Here is a 21,117-nt window from a genome sequence, read left to right as displayed (position 1 = left end):
AGTGGAAATTCATTCTGTGAATATATATATTTCTTTATGTAACTTCATGGATGGAGTCACTTTTCTTGACCTCTGTACATTCCAGAACCCTTTACAACCAATGAAATACTTTCAAACTGTAGTCATCATTGCAAATTTGTATTGAAGCTTTAAAATCAAGCAATAAAAGTTCAACAAACCATAAAGTAACGTGCATTAAACTGGTTTCAGAGTTGTGGACTCAAGTTAATGCTCTTTATTTTAACCTTACTGGCAATTTTCTCCCCTATGGATGTTTACCTGATGGGGCATGCTGCCACAAACACTAACCACTTAAACAACCAGACCTTCATGATGCATAGAAGTTTCTGCATCAATGTCCAATCGTGCCCATGTTGGCCCTTAATCTATCACGGATGACTCAAAAGGCAACTGGGAATGCAATTAAAGTTCACTGAACAGTGTTAACAAACAGTAAAACTTGGCTAAGACTAAATTGATAAATGCAGACAAACGATCAACTTTTAAAAGTTCCTTGGCATAAGACTCCACCTTAAATATTGAATTGTCAGATAATCAACAATAAATCACTGAACAATAATTCAATTAAATGAAATTATATTAATGTCTACGATTTGTTATTATGTGAAAAAAATACCAATCATTTAGTTAATATATTCTGAATTCAGCATGTTAATTTACGTATAGACATTTAACCTTTACAATGGAGCCAGAGTTTTAGGGGGATTATCTATTTGCTCAATTTATGTTAGAAGTTTTGTCCATTACAGAAGTTCATGCAATTAGGGCTGTTGATATTTCACTTGGCTTCAGAATAGAAAGACAGCTTAAAGAGATATCAATGGCTCAGCTGATTTTGAAGTTGGCAGATCTGCTGAAGCAGCGGGCTAAAGACTGACAGGCAAGATTACTTCTGCCCACAACCTCCAAACTTGTAGCTTGGCATTGAAGAAGCAGCTAAGGGAGGGATCTCTTAGCTGCAAGGAAGGTCAGGCAGCTGTCAGTAAGCAGACCAGCTGACACTGAAGATTGAGGCAAGCAGGTGGACAAGAGAGTGTACAGTAATTTGGGTGTGTGTAATTATCTTGTAATTCAATAACATGAGAAAGCCGGGAATAAAAGAAAAGTCAAAACTCACTGTGGCATGGTGCCACAGGCATCACAGCAGACTCTTTTCCCTTTACAATAACGTTTCAGAGTGTGTAATACTGTCATGAGATTTCAAAGATGCAATCAATGCATTGTGCTACAAGTGTGGTTTGCATCTGTTAGCAGCAGCCAAAATTCTTGCCTCTTTCTTCCTCTGACAACTGAATAATCAACTTTAATCAACATTCAGTTGCTTGGGCAAAGAAGTGGCAGATGGAATATAATGTAGGGAAGTGTATGGTCATGCATTTTGGTAAAAGGAATAAAGATGTACACTATTTTATAAATAGGAACAGAATTCAGAAATCAGAAATCAGAGGTGAAAAGAGACTTGGGATTGCTTGTGCAGGATTCACTATAGACTAATTTGCAGGCTGAGTCTGTGGTATGGAAGTCAAATGTAATGTTAGTAGTTATTTCCAGAGGACTAGAATATAAAAGTAAGGATATAATGCTGAGGCTTTATAAGGTATTGGCCAGATTGCTCTTGGGAATATTAAGAGCAGTAGTAGGCCCCTTATCTAGAAGGGATGTGCTGGGATTGGAGAGGGTCCAGAGGAGGTTTATGAGAATGATCCTGGGAAAGATAGGGTTAACTTAGAACAGAGATGAGGAGGAATTTCTCTAGCCAGAGGGTGTGAATTTGTGGAATTCATTGCCATAGACGGCTGTGGAGACCAAATCATTGGGTATATTTAAAACGGAGGTTGATATGTTCTTAATTAGTCAGAGTGTCAAAGGTTTCAAGGAGGTGGTGGGAGAATGGGTTTGAGAGGGATAATAAATCAGTCATGATGGAATGGTGGAGCAGACTCGATGGGTCAAATGACTTAATTTTGCACCTATGCCTTATGACATGTGGCAATGAATAGTCTGCATTAGATGACAACAGCTTGTAATGATACCGAGCTGTGTAACACGCTGTAAGGTTTCACTGATAATGTAACTGTTTCTCTGTAGCAGCAATGTTTGGGTTATGACTAGAGATAACGGGGTTTGGAATGCTGGAGGAGGAGGTCGATGGTGGACCATCGGCTTGTCAGTGAGCTCCAGCATTGTGCAACAGACAAAGATTGGGCCCTTTTTCTTTTTTAAAAAATTTTCTTTACTATCCATATGGTCACACCCAATTTCCCTCAAGATCAATAAAGTATGTCTGTCTGTGTCTGTAAGAATTATAATGCTTAATCATTTAATCGCATATTGTGTACTGTTTGTTATTTTGGGGTACTGATTTGTAACAGGGGACACATTGCGCAGCAACCACCCAAACGAAATTTCTCGAGCTTGGCCGGGTCGGGGGCTATCATCCCCTATATTAAGCCACTAGCAGAAGTGAGAGGTACAGCTGAAAATTAAGCCCCAGTTGCTACAGTTGGATTTTAACCTTTGTCATTGTGTGATATGCCCAGGTTTCTTGATTACTAGTTCAGTAACATGATCACTGTCCTACTGTACCATAAGAACTGGTGGAAAATAGCTCTCTAGAAATCCAATGTATTTATGAGCTAGTTGCAGATCATCACTGAACCTGCCAATTCTGGAAATACAGTATATAGCAAATAGCATCTACATCACTCTGTCTTTCGTTGATGTGGGAAAGACATTCAGTCCTGTTTGCTGTGATGCACAATTGGAACATTCTCCAAAAATTACGTTTGAATCAAGGACGTCATGTGCCAATTGTGTACTAATTTGTTGATCTACTGAGAGCACGTGATGTTACAGGGAGACAGGGTGGTGAAAAGGGTGTTCTACGTGCTGGACTTCATTCGTCAGGGTATTGAGTATAGGAGTTGGATCATTGTGCTGCAGTTGTATAAGGCACTGGTGGGTTTGCACTTAAGAGTACTGTATAGGTTTCAATACCCTGTTACAGGAAAAACATGTCTGAACTGGAAACAGTTCAGAAAAAATTATGAGGACTTTGCTAGGGTTCGAGGACCTGAGTTACAGGGAGAGGTTGGCCAGGCTAGGTCTTTATATCTTGGAACACAGGAGAATGAGGGGTGACCTTAAAGAAATATTTTAAATTTTGAGGCAAAGATAAGATGGAGGGCACCGACCTGCTGGGGGAGTCCAAAACTAGGGGGCATAGATTTAAAGTGACAGGAGGAAAATTTTAAAGGGATGTGGAAGGCAACTTTTTTTCATGCAGAGGGAAGTGACTATATGGGATGAGTTGGCAGAGGAAATGGTTGAGGTAGGAACAATGTCATTTAGTGGGGTTTGAGGGATATGGACTGAACGCAGGAAATTGGGTGGGCACCATGGTTACATGGATTCGCTGGACTGTATTGCACTATTACTCTATTATTCAATGTGTTTGGCTTTTGGCTCCCAACCCTGTTGAGCACAATATTCTCAATGGCCTGCTTGGAAAGATCAGGAGCTGTGACAAGGATGTATTTTTGATATCACATTGATTATGGTATCTTTAAATGTAGTAGCTCAGTCATGTGAGACATAGACTTTGGACATGATTGGGTGTTATTTGGCTAAAATCTCAGGATCATTTTGTTGCTATCCAATTGCTTTACCCTGAGCAACAATGCTCCTTGCCCCACAATTACATTAGAAAAGACTAAAGTCATTATTCAGTTCATATTCAATCTTCCAACCACATCATTTGCTGTTTAATTAATGATATATTATTTAAGATCTTGGGCAAATTCTGCTATCTTGGGAGCATTCCCTTAAAGAAAAACACTATCAATGATGGCTTCTCTTGCTGGTCTTGGAGGAGAGAGTCCAATAGGACTGAAAGGCAAGCCTACCTACAAAATTCATGTGTATCAAGCCAATGGGTTCTTTATCTCTCCACCATTTGCCTTTGAGTCCTTGCATTAAATACAGAACAGACAGTACAATCTTGATGTCTTCAAGTATCTTACAGTAGTGTATATTGGAACTTAAATTCAAATCACAATCAGAAAGGTTCTGCAGACTGTATTTGGAGATATTGCAGGGATGACTAATTGAATTTCCAAAATTGTCTCTGTGATCTATAATCCTGATATCACAATTACATAATCCTGATAAAACACTTCAAGATATACTAAAGGCCATAGTAAAATCTTATAAAGTTAATCACACTTAAGGGATTCCAATGATATCAAATTTGCCAATTCACATCTATTGGCAGACTAATAGAAATGTAAGAATCAGCTGTATGATGCAATTTGAGGAGTGTAATTTGTTCAAATAAGCTGAGTTGAATAGCTTTCTTCTTCAATTTTCAACTGTAACCAGGACTTACCATCTCCCATTCAAGATTTCCAGATCTTGTTTATGTTTTTAACTATCAGAATGCAGAAAGGTTGGGATGGAAGAGGCTGTTGTGCAGGGAGGGAGAATCCATTTTTCTGCTCCATAGTGTGGCAAAAATGGCAATTCAGAAATCCTGCAAAATGTTACTTTTTAAATATCCTATGCTCAAATGTTCTCACCTCTCACCTCTCACCTCTTCCTTCTAGCATTCCTTGCAGTGACTTGTGCAGCAGCACTCACCAATGACACAAAATGATATACAATAAGGATAAAATGTTAGAAAACATATTTTAAAACTTAACCGCTTAAGAAAGTGGCTGTTCAATAAAATAGTGAATAACTGACTGGAATTATTAAGAAGTCTAAATTGAATTAAATATCCTTAATAAAGTGAGCTCAACTTAGTAGAGTGGGGCATACGTTACCTGAGCAGCACTTTTCTTATCCTTGTAGAACTCTCGGCTTCCCCTTCTCTTCAAAGAGCTCTGTAAGATACAAATGGCAAAGTGCTTTAGTGAAGAAAAGATCAGAGATAGCAGCTTGGAAAAACAAAAAGCCATAATCTTCATCCCTTTTTAATAAAGGTTTATTATAAACATAGGCACTAGCCTCCTGTGCATCCAGGACATCTTCAAGGAGCACAGCTTCAAAAAGGCGGGACCCATCATTAAAGACTCCCATCACCCTGGACCTGCCCTCTTCTCATTGCTACCATCAGGGAGGAGGTACAGGAGCCTGAAGGCACACACTCAATGATTCAGGAACAGCTTCTTCCCCTCTGCCATCAGATTTCTGAATAGACATTGAACGCTACCTCACTAATTTTTATTTCTCTTTTTGTACCACTTATTTAATTTAATTTTTAAAAAAATATTTTGCAGTTCATATTATGCATTGCAATGCACTGTTGTCGCATAACAACATTTCACAACATATGCCAGTGATTTTAAACCTGAGTCTGATTCACGCCTCATTTGAAATAGAAGTGAAGTGTCAAATGAATACGTCAATTGTGTGCATGTTAAGTTATTTTTAATCTAGTCTATCATTTAATCTATGTACAATAATTGTACATACAAACAGTAGAAGAACCATAATTTCACAATTTTTGTAGCCATTAAAATGATTTTTACCCTGGGTTGCATCCTTGTAAATAACCTCTAGGTCATTTCTGTCAAATAATTTCCAGGTTAGTTTTACCATTTCAGCTTATCTCAAAGCAGGTACACTCCCCCATTTTACTGAGTGGAGTCGACACTCACGTGACCTCTTTATTGAGATGTCATCACTTTTCAAAAGCTGCAATTAATGACAGTTTTTATGTTTCTGACAGTTAAGCCATCAACATTCGTCATCAGCTACCCCACTCTAAATATGTATCTTTTTACACAGTTAGTCAATGGGTGAGTAGTTTAGGTGTGTAGGTTAGGCAAGTAGAGTTTATTGTCAGTGGTAAAACTAAAAGTGAGGTACAAGTACAATGAAAAGGTTTGCTTCCAGCAGAATAACAGGCATGTAGGTTCAGACAATGCACAATATGTAAATTACATAAACTGTATATTCTATGAAATAGTGCGAAACAAAACATGAGTGCAAACATAAGTGCACAGTAGTTCTAGAGGTGTCCTTAGTGTTCTGCTGCTAAGGTAGAAATTAGAGTTGTGCAGGTCAGTTCAAGAACCTGATGGTTTCAGGAACCAAGCTGTTCCTGAATCTCAGGCCTCTGTACCACCTGCCTGATGGCAGCAGTGAGGTGTTTACATGATCCGGATGGTGGGGATCCTTGATGAGGTAGATCACAACAGTCAACATGGATACTATAATGACCAACGCCTAATGCTTACAGGTAGTTTATTCAATAACTGAGGTCAGCATGTATTGAAACATCTGGAAATTGTATTAATAGAAATCAGTTGTGGACAGTAACACTGATCTGACTAAGCAACTGTTTAAAATTAGATTGGAAAGGCAATGCAATGGATATTTATTCCTGCTTTCCTGATGATCCTCCATGTCCTACGACCAGTATAATTAATCTTAATAGGACTGCAATTTACTTTGATCTTTAATTTAAATAAAAGTAAGTCAGTTCTAATATTCCAAAAGGATTTTAATTTCAAAAGCAGTAATACTCTCCCTTCTTTCTATATCAGCCACAAGGAGCATTCAGCAGACACTACAAAGCACTAAAGAAGCAAAACCAATGTTGCCTTTAAAAAATCCTTCTCTGGAAGAATAGGTGAAATAATGTGTATACTCTCCTAGAGCAACAATGAGATTCTGACTTCACTACACCATCTGTGATGGAAAGGCCACATTCCAATGTATGTCACAGCAAGTGATTTCTGGGCCAACTAATCTTGGCATGAAACTGACCAAAGTGGTGGAGATGCATCTAGAGAAGCACTGAGCATGTTTCTTTAACAAAATGGCTGTGAAGGCTAAATGCAAGCGGTGGAAGGACTTTTTACGAACCCAATCAGTCCCTCTCCCTACCTAACCCTTCGCTGACAGGGGCTGAAAATACTATATTGGACTCATCGATCTCTTGGAATGGAATTGAAAGTAAGGCATCTTCAGCTCCGAAAGACCCTTTCTGAAGATCATTTTATTGGGGCATGCTTTACAAGTAAGCTTGAACATGTAGGTGATTAATCTACATTGGGGGGAGCAGTCAGTCAAGACTGAACAGTTACAGGAACAACACCTCTCTCCAGATTTTTCTTCACTCTTTATTACATTTTCATTTCAAAACAATTAGAAGCTGAGAATTTCCTTATTTAACCTGACCAAACTCAAGATTTTGGCACAGAAAAAAAAAAGGGTGAGAACAACACTGATTTTTTTTTCTATAGTAGTGAAGGGAAAATCAATCAAAACTCAGCCAAACTAGAACCTTCCTGTTGGTGGTCACCTAGCCCTGCCACCAGAGATGTGGACACAGAAGAAACTTCAGGTGCTGAAAATTAAACAGTTGATGATTCAGGCTGAGACTCTTCGGTCCAGATGTGAGGTCTCAACCCTAAATGTTAACTGTCCATTTCTCTGTACATATGCTGCCTGACCTGCTGAGTTTCTCTAGCTTTTATTTTTTGCTCTGCTATAATGTTTTGTTCAGAGTTCTGCCACTGCAAATTTCAATTCTTCCTGAGGACTAAAGGCGCAAGACTGAGAAAGGAATGGGCACTGCTAGAGGTAGTTTGGCCAAAGATCAGAGCCTTTGTGGGGTGTTCACAAAGTTCAGGGACTGGGAGTTATTTTGCCTGGCGACTGGGGCTTTATATGGGACAGGTGCAAGTTGGGGCATGGATCATGAGATTTGGTCAGCAGTATTTGGAGATTACTGGCATTATCTTCTATGTTGTTATGGTGCACATTCTAATTCATTATTATGGAGAGATTTCCTCAAGGCTGTTTTTTTCTAATGAAGTTTCATTATATAACATACAAAAGTAATTAAATTTCTCCATTTTTCCAGGGTATCCAGGGATCATTTTATTTAAAGTGGTTGGTTGGGAAACTAACCACAATAATTTAAATCCTCAATCCTGTGCTGACATTAACTTTCAGATTTCTTGCATTGGTATTGCAATATCTTTTCCAAACAAGTGACATGTCTAACTGGCATAACCCCTTGCAGGTTAATTTCACTTAGACTTTATACTGAAAAGAGATATACAACTTCAATGTCGCAGAGCAAGTACTTAAGAGGGATCCCCGAGTTGTACTGTTAATGCCCTTCCCCTAATAACTCCCCATCTTTTGAGTTACTCTGCAATGCAATAGTCTTGATTATAAAAGTGGCTGACAACCTGCTCCACAGCAAAGACCACTGGTTGACCTCAAAGAGTTATGCAGAGGCACTGTGTTGACTTCAGTTTTCCCTTCTGTTGCTAAGCAATGCGGCTTACACACACCTCCTCCCAGACAGTCTGGTGGAGACTACAAACTTGACATGTAACCACCAGCATACAGAATTAACAGAAATATGATTGTAGGCACTTATATTGTATATTAAAATATTGTCACATTAGAAACACAATTTTAACATCATGACTCCACCTCATGATTCAGTTAGCATTTCTTTCAGAATAGAAAAACACTTAAGCTGAAACTAGGTGTTGATGGACTTCCAGATATTTTAGGAATATTAATGCTATTAATGCTCCTATTAATGCTCCAGCACACTTTTAATTGATTTTTAGTTTTTTTAAGGTGTTGTGCATTAGTAGTGAACTTGGTCAGCTTAAAGAGTGAGGAATCAGATCTTACGGTGTTTAAAGGAGTGTGGGAAGCAAAGCCCCAGTGATTGTAAAGTAAGTGTGAGCAACAGAATTCCCAAACCATCAGGATTTCCCAAAAATTAGATAATGTATTATTAGAGTCTTACTGTATTTCAAATATATGGATATTTAGCTACAAATTCTTCCCTCGATTGGTTGTAGTGGCTTCAACTTTAATGCCAATATAGAACACAGAACTGTTATTAAGAGTGTGTTTGATGCTGTCATCATTGATAAATTTCCAGCCATTGCACCCTGATTTATTCTGGTCATCTCAGGAACCACAACACAATTAAAACTCAGGCAGCTTGGCATTTGCAAAAGTTAACAAAACGCCAAATATAATGTACAGCTTGATGTAAAATTGGATTATACTAGAAAGTGATTATAACCTCACATTTAAAAACACAAAATGCTGTCAGAACTCAGCAGGCCAGACAGCATCTATGGGAGGAGGTAGTGACGACGTTTCGGGCCGAAACCCTTCATCAGAGTTCATTTTGTGTTTTTATTTATTTCCAGCATCTGCAGATTCACTCGTATAACCTCACATTTAATTATTCTTATGATCCTGCTCTTATATTACACAAATGCCATCTTCAAGGTTATAAATAAATCAGATCTGGCATGTCACCTCATAGGTGAAACCAATAATACCACGAAGAAGGTGTCAAGGCCGTAATATTGAAGATGATAGATTTTGATCAGTGTGAATGTATGATTACTTATGAAAGTGGGCTGCAAATCACGTGCACTCCTCTCATGCTCTATTCTGCCTTGTGCAGGAAGAGACAGTAATCTCCAGCCTCAGTGAGCAGCCCTGTACTTAATATCGCTTTATACTAACACAAACCTTGATCTGTAAGTCTGCCGAAAGACAGTTCCAGCCTCCAGATGTATTACAGACTGTTGATAATAAATCAGAAACATTTGTCACCCAAAACAGGAATGGATTGTTAAGATAACTGAAAATCAGAGAATTCCTCACCATTGATGGACTGTATATCCAATAATTTTTGTCTCAGAACAAAGAATGAATGAATTACAATGGCTTTTTGAACAAATTATTATTTTGTTAATGTTGGAACATTTTATTAATTTTGTCATTTACTTACTGTATTCTAGTGGGCAGAATTGGGATATTGCATAAAGGGCAGCAGCTTTTAAAGTATACTGTTATGCTATCTGTAATCATTCTTATTAGTATACCATTCTCAGATATACTAAGACACAGTTTATTTCTCAGAAATTCTCTTCATATTTTTAAGTTTCTTATCAAAGGCCCTAACATATTCAAGAGTTTACAAAGTGGGCTGAAAGTAAGTTTTGGCCTGAGTGGACAATGAAGCTAATGTTGCTCTGAGGATCTCAGAGATCTGGAGGGAACTTTAATTTGGCAGCTTAAAAATATGATCTGTACAGTAAAGGTTATTTTATAGGGTTTGTATATTATGAAGACAGGCAAGCTAAAGATAGATGAGTTTTCTCTATTCAGGAGTTATATTATAGATTGTCTATTACAGAGAAAGGTGTATTACAGTGAAAATACTTCATACACATTGATGAGCAATAGGACTACATTTAGAAATACCTTTTTAAAAGGGGTGTTTTAAATGTGGTTACAGTGTAGGCAAATGTGATGAGGTGAGGAGCAGTATCACTGACAGTCGATTAAGCTTCAATGAAAGAAATGAAAGACAAAGATGCAATGCTGGGGCCACAGGCTAGTTCATATCTCACATTCCCTACATTGCCAAAACTCTACACTGTACATTGGTTAATGCTACTGCATGTGTTAAATCCTTTGAAGTTGTCATTAAGTGTGTGATGCTCAGCTGGGGTATACTGCAAATCAATCCATTCCAAGGCAAGTAATATCCATTATCCTTCTCCTGCCATGATAACTCTGTCTCCTCCTGATGGTTCAAACAGAAAAAAGAACTAGTGTTGGTAATCAAAGAACCCATATTACTCTCAAGTTTCCAACCAGCTGCATAGAGACCAACAGCTAAAAATACTGGGAGCAAGCAAAATGAAGGTTTGCAATGCACATACTGTAAATTGACCCCTAGGAGATATAGAGTCATCTCCTAAAGACCATCTCCCCACTCCCATCATCCCAAATGAAGTAAGCAATCAGCATCTCCCCCCCCCCCCACCCGTCCCTGTCTCACTGGACAGTTATTTAAATATTTTACATGACTTCACTCTATACAAATAGATATATAATCTGTAATATATAAAATGTTCTTAGATACTAATGAAGGGAGAAAGATTTGCTTACCATAAAATTATGGTTGGAAAAGTGTGCGTAATGCTCAGTTGCTTAACTGATCCCTAACCTCCCAAGTCCCTCTATTCTCTTCCTGTAAGGCCAACATTTAATGCTCTTGAATTAAATAACTTGCTAAGCTATTTGAAGGACCAGTTAGGAGTCCAGCTCCCTGGCGTTATTCTGGAGCGGGGATCGGCAACCTGCAGCTCCCGAGCCATTTGTGGCTCTTTCACCTCTGTGCTGCGGCTCCCTGTTGCTTTGGGAAATAATTGGTCATTATTTAATTAAAATGTATTTTATGTTAGTTTGTTAGCTTTTGAAATGTAATTCTAAATTTGAAGATTATGGTGATCTTGTACAATCTAAGTGTGGCGACACATTTCCTCACAATTAGCCAGCATTCCGGCTAAGGGAGATAGCCTACGGGGGTTTGTGAGTACGCGTCTTTTGCAGCATCTGCGTCCATGGGGGCTGGGTTGAGGGAGGCTTAAAAGCAAGGCTGTTTAGTTCGAATAAAGTTACCTTTGACTGCAGTCTTTATTTTAGCGCTGCGTGTAGCGCTACACCGCTACAACGTGTTTTTTATCGCTATTAATATACATCACCACTGCCAATGCCTGACACCCGCCAGTGCGCGCTTTCTTTTAATTCTTCGATCCAAGGTAGGCTACCTATGTAGTAACCTTCAACCCAACGTCTTTTTTTCGGAGTTCAAAATGTTTTTGTTGCATGCAGAAATGTAATTTCGTTTTCTCTGCAGGAGTTCATCAATTTCAAAAATGCAACACATTATAGTTTGTTTATACATAGCATAAAGGCAAAAAAACCCCGTTGTATGCAGTGTTATTTCATTTTGTGGCTCCCAGTGTTTTCTTTTCTGTGGGAAATGGGTCCATATTGGCTCTTTTAGTGGTAAACGTTGCCGACCCCTGTTCTGGAGTGCACAATAGAGCCAGGAAGTGATCCCAAAACACCTTTCAGGCATTAGAAAGTGAGAACGAAGTGTAAACAACAATAAAAATCTGCAGATGTTGAAAATTTGAAATTAAAACAGAAGTCAGGTAGCATTTGCGGAAAAGCATTTCAGGTTTATGACTCTCCATCAAAACTGAGAAAGAGAGAAACGAGTTAGCACAGAATGCTGGGCGGGTTATTTTTATTTAATTAAGGGATGTGGGCTTCACAACATGAACCAGCATTCACTTTCTCTCCCTAATTTCCCTCAAGCAATTGACGGTGAGCTGCCTTCTTCAACCACTGCAGTCCGTGCAGGGTACTGTATACCCACTATGCTACGGCAGAGGGAGCTTCAGGATTTTGACCAAATGACAGTGAAGGATCGGCAACCATGATGATCGGTGGTTTGAGGGGAAACTTCCAGGTGGTGGTTTTCCCGTGGTTTCATTGCCTTGTCCTTTTTGTCAGTAGAAGCCATGGGTTCAGAAGATGCTATCTAAAGTAGTCTTGGTGAGTTGCTGCAGTGTATCCTGCAGATGTTTTTACTGTAAGTGGAGCGAGTGAACGGCTGTAAATAAATAGGCTGCTATATTCTATATGGTTTTCAGCTTTTTGAGTGTTATTGAAGCTGAACACATCTGGGAAAGTTGTCAGTGTGCTCTCATACTCCTGACTTGAACCTCGTAGATGCTGCACAGGCTTTGGAGAGTTAGCTGATAAAGTTATTTGCCACAGAATTCCTGGCCGGCCACTTGCTCTTGTAACCACATTGCCTATATGGCTACCCCAGCTCAGATTCAGATTAATGGCAGCTCCTATGGTTTTAATGATGGGGAATTCAGTTATGGTGATGCCACCGAATGTCAAGGGGTGATAGCTGGATTTTCTTTGATATCATTATCACCTGGCACTTAGGTGATGCAAATGTTAATTGAGACCTATTTGCGGAGTTATTGTTATCTGAGGAGTTGTGAATGGAACAAGTTGATTTCTCGGATAAATTGAGACAGAATACTTCATTAAGAGTTTGAGGATTGGTATGTCACCAAAGACCCAAGCAAATTTCTACAGATGTGCCTTGGAGAGCATTCTGACTTGTTACATCATCACCTGTTATGGAGGCTCCAAGGCACAAGGTCAAAAACAGCTGCAGAGTTGTAGACTCAGCCAACTCCATCATGGATACCAGCCTGCCCACCATCAAGGGCATCTTCCAAATGTAGTGCCTCAAGAACATGGCATCCATCAATAAAGACCATCATGCAGAACATACATTTTACCCAATACTGCCATCAGGCAGGTGGAACAGCAGCCTGAGGATGCATGCTTAATGTTTTATAAACAGCTTCTTCCTCTCTGCCATCAGCCATTGGAATGATCCATGAACACTACTGCACTTTGCTCTCTTTTTGCACTGTTTTATTTTTAAAATATTTCTTGTTGTAGTAGCACTGTACTGCCACTGCAAAGCAATAAATTTCATGACATATGTCAGTGATAGTAAATCTGATTCTGAAGATGAACTAATGTGGCAGTTCAAATCAGGTTAAGCTTCTTTGTGCGTGTAATCTGTCATTGATGCATAGCTGGGGGACACACACAACAATTCAGACAATATGAAAAACAAATGGGAAAAGCTGAGCCAAAGTGACGGCAGTCAAAGATGTTCTGTTCGCAGACAAATAGAAAGAAAGTCTTTAGTTCAGGACTAAGTCTTTAGCTCAGGAATTTGATATTGATCCCTGCAGGTGCAGTGTGCTCAGATGGAAGATGAGATGTTGCTCCTCAAGGTTGTGTAAGGTCTCATTACAATAAACTCAAGAAAATCTGCAGATGCAGGAAATCCAAACAACACACTTGTTCTTGGGATGAGGGAGTAAACCAAAGCACCTGGAGGAAGTACATAAGATCATTGTGCAAACTCCTTACAGATCAGGATTGAACCTTGTACTGTGAGGCAGTGGCTCCACTTGCTGTGCGATGGTAAAACCCCATTTCATCGATTTCATAGCAGCATTTTGGGCAATGGAATTTATGGCATCACATGAATCCTGACAGCTATTGATTGCATTTGTATGTTCATTAATAACCTGGATCTTTTTAATGAGATTTCCACTCCATTGGTGTGCAGGTTTTCAGGAGGCACCAGTGATATATTGTGATACCTTGGTAATGAGGAAGTTTGCACTGCTGTGCCTATGCACTCTTCAACTACAGCAACCAAATGCAGATACCACAAATCTAACAGCACAGGAGATACAGACACAATCTGTTGTTCAGTAAGATATGGCTGATTATTTACTTCAGCACTGCTTTCCTACACTAATGGACCTTGATTCCCTTAAATCTAATAACTCTGTGATGTCCATCATGAAAATACCTAGCAATGAAAGCTCCGCTATGGCCTTGAGTTGACAATTTTGAAGATTCACTGCAAAGATTCATTAAGAATTTTGAATGGTGCCCTAATATTACAAGATGAATCCTTAGTCTCTATAAGTTAAACAGTGATTATACTGAAAATACATTCATTAAAGAAACTAGTATATCTTAAGATATTTTAAGGATAGCCAAAGATACTTAAAATAGAAATGACGATTCAGCAGTTTTTAGATTCCAAAGATCTCACTGTTATTTTCAAATTCCTCCACCGTCTTAAACTCTCTCTATTCCTTTAATACCTTGCAAACCTTTAACTCTCCAGTGCCAATTATGGCTCCTTCCACTACTATATCTTCAATGCTATAATGCCTCACCTTTGGCACTTCCTCCCTAAGCTTTCCCACCTCTCACTTACCCCTTCTTTGTAACGTCCTTCACAACTCCTATTCTGATCTCTCATAGCTGGGCTTGTTATCCTTACAGTACAGAATTAACATAGAACAGTACCACAAAGGAACGGGCACTTCAGCCCACTGTATTGTGCTGAACTAACAAAATTGATCTCTTCTGCTTCCACAATGTCTATACCCTTCTATTTACCTCACATTCATGTACCTATTTGAATGTCTCTTAAAAGTCCCTTATGCATTTGGCACTATCATCACTCCAGGCAACGAATTCTAAGCATCCATCACTCTGTGTAAAAAACTTGCCTCACATCTCCTTTGACATTACTCCATGACCTGAAATACACATCCTCTGGTATTAGACATTTTATCCTGGGGAAAAGATACTGACTGTATCTAGACTTCTCACAACCTTATAAAACTCTATCACAGTGGTTCCCAAAGAGGTCAATATTGCGCCCCCACCCCAGCGCTGAGGGTGGTGGAAGTTGTGAAGGTGGCAATAAAAATAAAGGGGGGGTAGTGGTGGGGGGCACTCAGCAGCAAGGGGACAGCTGAGGGATTACAGGCTTAATTTAAGAAATGAACTACTGTACTTACTATAATCATTTGAACCTCTGCCCCCTAATTGACCACAATGATCATGTAATCACCTCTTCTCTTACTAACTCATCATTCTCGACTTAGACTTTGCACAAAGCATGTTACAGTTGTTGAAAAGAAATGTGACGCTTCTGAATTTGGCATATCATGAGTCATCTGGACTGAAGAAACAGTAGTACACTGTTAACCAGTATGAATCACATACTCTATTCACACAATTCCTGTGAATTAGGGTATGATGTTCAATGGGGTAAAGTTCAGAATCTGCCCTTTCAAATGGTTTGACTGCATTTCTCTGGCCCTGCCTGAACCACAATATTGCTGCCCCACTTTTTGTACCTTCAAGCAGAGAATCAGGCTTTGCCTGAGCTATGATGATGTCATAACTTTCCCCTTTATTAATCGCAGTGTTTGAGGTTGGACTTTAGCAATAGGCAATTAACCATGTTTACCAGCACTTCACAACAGAACAGTGATCACTTGTGGCACACAACACTTCATTGCTCATTGCTAAATCTGGAGAATTGGAGAACTGCTTCTGATAGCAGTAAGGGAGGTTCTGAATATGGCTTTGCGTAAGTGACAAGACCAAATAATTAAACCAATTCCGCTCAGAGATAGCTTGTTTCAAAGACAAACAGATGAAATGTCTGAGAATGTGAAAATATATTCCGCACCATGCTTAAGGTAACAGAATTTGCTCTGCAGCTGGATGAGTCAACTTTCCCAGGCAACGAACCTTTGCTTCTAGGTACGTTCACTTCATAAAAGATGAAAGCATGGTTCAAGAGTTGTTATTTGCAAGGAGACTAGAAACAGATATGAAGGGGGAGTCAATATTTCAGGTAGTTGAGCAATTTTTCAAAGAGAATCACAGTTTGCTCATCAACGTTCCTGCATGTGCAACAGATGGGACACCACCAATGACAGGATGCTACTGTGGATTCACTTTCTTGAAATTAGCTGTACCATTTATATGTAATTCACAGGCAACACCTTGTCGCAAAAAAAAACTGATTATGAAATACCATTATCACAGCGGAAAATAAAATCCAGTCCCATGTTCTCAATTCTTGACTATTTTAAGAGCTTTGTATTGAGAATGATGAACGGTTTGAATGCTCACTTTTGCACACAGAAGTCAGGTGGCTCTCAAACTGCTTGAGATGCTTTTATGTGCTTTTGAAACTGTGAAATTCTTTGAAGACTCGAATGCATAATTCAGTAAATAAACTCAAAAACATAGGCATGACATTGCTTATTTGTTAGTTTAATTAAGTCAATCTTCAATTACAAGGAAATGCTGTGAATCTTATCAAAGTCAAATCAGTTGTCTCCATACTTCCGTCCACATTAATTCTATTTAAGTACAACTTTGGCTGTTGCGACCTTTTCCAATTTCCGACCTCTGAGTTTTAAGAGAAAGAAAGAATACCAGATGATGATCTTCAAATATACTGTACCCACCTGGGTAAACTGCAAAAAGTCATGGCAGAAAGATTTCAGGATCTTCTCATGTTCCAAACGGGATAATAAATCCATTCCTGCATACTTGTAATGAGGAATTAACAGAAAGGATGGGGAAGAACTGATCTTGGTATAAAATGATTGAACTGAAGCCAAGGTTCAAAAAATATCATATTAGGACTTTTGGTTGATTAAGAAATTTCTGAACAATACCTTGCACTGTGGAAAAATGTCAAGATGTTTTTTATTGCCTTTCAAACATTTTATTTAGTGGAGCGCAGTTTCAGTTCAGTCACCCTATTTCTTTCAAAGCAACAAAACAGACTGCAAATTATTGAATGTGGAGATCTGAGACTTTTTCAAAGTGACATTCAACATGATGTTGAAAAACTGATATCACTATACCAAGTCCATTTATCTCATTGAATAGTGAAAAAGCAATGAAGTAGTAAATAGTTGGACTACTAATGTACACTCTAAAATTGCTGAAGAAAACGTTTCTACTGTAATTAAATAAAGAAATAATTTATTTGCAGCTTTAAATAGATATGCATATTTTTGCAATTATATGTCACTGCTTTGAATTTGCAGTTCCTATGTTCTTTCACTGTGCATTGTGAATCAAAATCCTTTATTGTTTTTATGTAATAGCCATAAAGGGAGAGGGAGGCATGGGGATGTGGTCTGGGAGCCAAGGGGGCGGTAACCCAAATAAGACTGGGACCCACTGCTCCATCAGATCTCCCCTCAGCCTCCACCAGAGAAAACAGTCTACTGTTTTTGCATTTGACCTACCAAGGAGAAACATTTCACATTTGGCCAGGTTAAACTCCAACTTTCATTTCTCCATCCATATCTGCAACTGATCTATACTCCGCTGTATTCTTTGCTAGTCTTCTACGCTATCCACAACACCATCAATTTCTTTTTACATCTATAAACTTACTCATCCACCCATCTACTTTCCATTCAGATCATATATATCACAAACAGCAGAGGTCCCAGTACAGATCCCTGCCTGAATATCACTAATCACAGACTTCCAGATAGAATAGCTTCCTTAAGTCACTACTGTGTCTTCAATGGACAAGCCAGTTTTGAAACCTAACGGTCAATTCACCATGGTTCCCATACATCTTAATCCTCTGGATGAGCCTCCCATGAGTGACCATGTCATACACTTTACTAAAATCCATGTAGACAACATCTACAACCTTACCTTCATCAATAACCCTCGTAACCTCATCAAAAAAACTCAATCAAGTTAGTAAGACATAACTTGCACATAGCCATGCTGGCTCTTCCTAATTAGGCCATGGTTTTTCAAATGCTCATAAATCCCAAAAGCTTCCCTACTAGGGATGTGAGACTGACTGGTCTATAGATTCCAGGCCTCTCCCTGGTTTCGCTTTTGGATAATGGAGCAACATTAGCTCCTTGCTAGTCCTCCATGGGACTAGAAGGGACACAAAGAAATCAGTCAAGACCCTTTCAATCTCTTCTCTTGCCTTTCTCAATAACCTGGGATATATCAGGCCCTGGGGGCATCCACGTTAATGCTCTTTAAGAGACCCAACACTACACCCTCCCTTACCTGGAAATGTCTTTAGCATATCAGCATGTTTGGCACTGATCTCCCTGTCCTCCAGTCATTCTCCTTGGTAAATACTGATGTAAAGTACCCATTAAGAAGCTCAACCACATCCTCTGCATCCAAGCAAATGTTTTCCCTTTATCCTTGAGTGGTTCTGCCCTGATCCTAGTTATCCTCTTTGGAGAGGACATACAATAGAGGGGCAAGTAATGTGAGGTCTGTACATAAAATGCTACCATTGGTGCAAGAGCTAAGAAATGGAGGAGAGAAATTTAAATAATAAGCAAAAGAACATAAAACAAGATGAAAGGAAGCTTTTTTAAAGAAAGCCCAAATGATAATGCAAGTTGCAGTAAGGCGAAGGTTAAAAACAATGTCCAGGTAAGGATAGCCTGGGGCAGTTGTAGTCCAGAGACCTTTGAAGTGAGACTGCCAAGGACATCTCTGCTTAGTACAGATGAGATAGGCTTGGGGGGTGACTGCAGCAGTGTGTACCTAAACCAGACAACTGTGGTCTCTGTTGAGACTTTTCTAGAAAGGTCTTCTGAAAAACTCAAAAGGGGGTGCTGGAGACAGACGGGATAGGAATTATGGAAGAATATAAAACATGCCCAACAACTAAGGCACAATCGTCTTTACTAAGTTCAAAATATCACTGGCTGAGTTCTTGGAAGTCTCGATTGATTTTAGCACCTCTGTTGTGAATGGCAAATGATATTGCAAGGAAAGAACTCAAACATTTACAATTTACCAAGTGTTTAATATCCGTAACTGTTAAGCCAATTCCATATAAAACCACCAAGTTTTCTGCCCTTGCTTCAGAGCAGTCTGTGTGACAGGGGCAATGCTGTACTCCTTGTTCACAACTAAAGTAAAAAGAATGCTTGAGTTGTAAGAGTGTGTGTCTTCTGGGCCCAGTTATTTCAATTATTGTATTTTATTATACATAATGACACTAGCTTCTGAAATAATCTACTGCACACTAGAATCAGATTTCATTTTTGTATGTCCATAAGACGTAGGAGCAGAATCAAGCCATTTGGCCATCAATTCTGCTCCACCATTCAATCATGGATAATTTAATTTCCCTCCCAACTCTATTATCCTGCCTTATTCCTGTAACCTTTCGATGCCCTTACTAACCAAGAGCCCTATGAATCTCCATTTTAAATATATTCAGTGACCTGGCCTCCACAGCCATCTATGGCAAAGAATACCTCAAATTCACCAGCCTCTGCCAAAAAAAATCCTCCTCATCTCGGTTCTAAAGGGACATAGATGAAAATCAAAAAGCTGCAGAGTTTGGAAGTTTGAAAGTAAAGAAGAAAATGCTTGAAACATTCAGCATGTCAAGGAGTATCTGTGGAAAGGGAAACAGCAAACACTGCAAAAAAAAAAGGTCAACTCCATCTCCTTTCTGCAGATGCTGCAGTAGGTGAGCATTTTTGCTTTTAGATTTTGGTAACTTGGATGGTGTTAAAAATGCGGTAGGATGTTATTGATGATAGTCCATCAAAACGATTTTGTAATGTTGGTCTAATTAACATGTTGGCAGCTTAAGACCAACCTAACTTACAGAAAAAGCCATTTCGTTGTTGTGGAAGATGCTGGGAACACCTGGGACAACAAAACATTTCAATGAAATCTTTGATGGCAAAATCACTGTGCTTAGCTGTCAAGCTGTTCAATGTACTTATCTATCAACTGTCACAAAATATTTACTGAAATATTTCTCAGTTCGTTGAATCTGACACTAAGCTGTCACTGTGTAGTGGTCAGTTTGTTTCCAGGATCCCAGTCAACGACTGGAAAAAGTGCATTTCCTGAAGAGGCTGAGGATACAAGGAATGTGTTAAGTTCGTTATTGAGGGAAAGTGCAGAGCACACCAGGATTGAAGCATGTAGAATATTCAACTGAACTTTACTGATAACCCTACTTGTACAATATGTGAACTCCTCCCATGTGGGAGCGGCTAACTGAGTAGCATAGGAATAACACTATTTACCACTACAGAATGAATCTCACCTACAGGAGTGGTCACAATAGTTAGTCTGTGACAAGCTAGACCACTCAGAATAAGTTGTGACACAGCTAAATGCCTGTCACAAACCTCAATCTGGTAACAGCATCAATGCTGTGGGTCCTTGATTGTTGAGTGTCTTCAAAACCAAGTTCAATAGATTTTTGGACTCATGCAGCTACAGAAAATGGAGGACAGGCAAGAAGGTGTGTGTAGTCTTACACTGCTGGCTTGAAGTGCTATTGTTTTCTTTAGCCAAGTTGAGCAACTAAATGGACTTGGGAGTAGGTATAGATAGAATAGGATGGAGAGAAATAGAACTTTGCTGTGGTTCTGGGGTGAAAGATGGGGCTTCAATTAAATTGCACCTCAACTCAAAGAAACCAGACTTGAAATAGATTAAAACTGTGTGTGAGGGCTGCAGGCTGTTATATTTCACTGCAGATTCTGAACTGTAGTACTTGGTGTAGGCTTGGTGTGGTAAATGGATCTAAGTTCCATTAATGTAAATCGTGGATAAACAGTAGCTATTTTAAGTGATCGAATAATAATGGTGTCAGACTAATAATGTAAAAAAAATGTACTTCACTTAACTGAATTAATAGGCTAAGCAAAATAGTTAATTTGAAATCAAAGATACATCTCTCAGAATGCTCTTACTTGCCAAGGCATTATGCAATTTCCCTATAGAGTCCTGTAAGAATCATAT

The 21,117-nt window shown here is 39.0% G+C and overlaps 1 protein-coding gene across 2 annotated transcripts in view; it reads right to left on the bottom strand.

Moving 5' to 3' along the window:
• The window catches only part of LOC132397406 (microtubule cross-linking factor 1), a 218,807-nt gene that overhangs the window by 107,350 nt on the left and 90,340 nt on the right, over window positions 1-21,117 (bottom strand). For both annotated transcript variants that reach the window (XM_059976138.1, XM_059976146.1), the window contains exon 4: window positions 4,845-4,904. In XM_059976138.1, coding sequence (XP_059832121.1) covers window positions 4,845-4,904 — 60 coding nt within the window. The remainder of the gene's footprint in view (window positions 1-4,844; window positions 4,905-21,117) is intronic.

The sequence above is a fragment of the Hypanus sabinus genome, chromosome 1 (genome assembly GCF_030144855.1).
Source record: "Hypanus sabinus isolate sHypSab1 chromosome 1, sHypSab1.hap1, whole genome shotgun sequence".
Lineage (NCBI taxonomy): Eukaryota > Metazoa > Chordata > Chondrichthyes > Myliobatiformes > Dasyatidae > Hypanus > Hypanus sabinus.
Note: the sequence above shows the minus strand (reverse complement) of the source record. Positions and strands in the feature narration are given on the sequence as shown.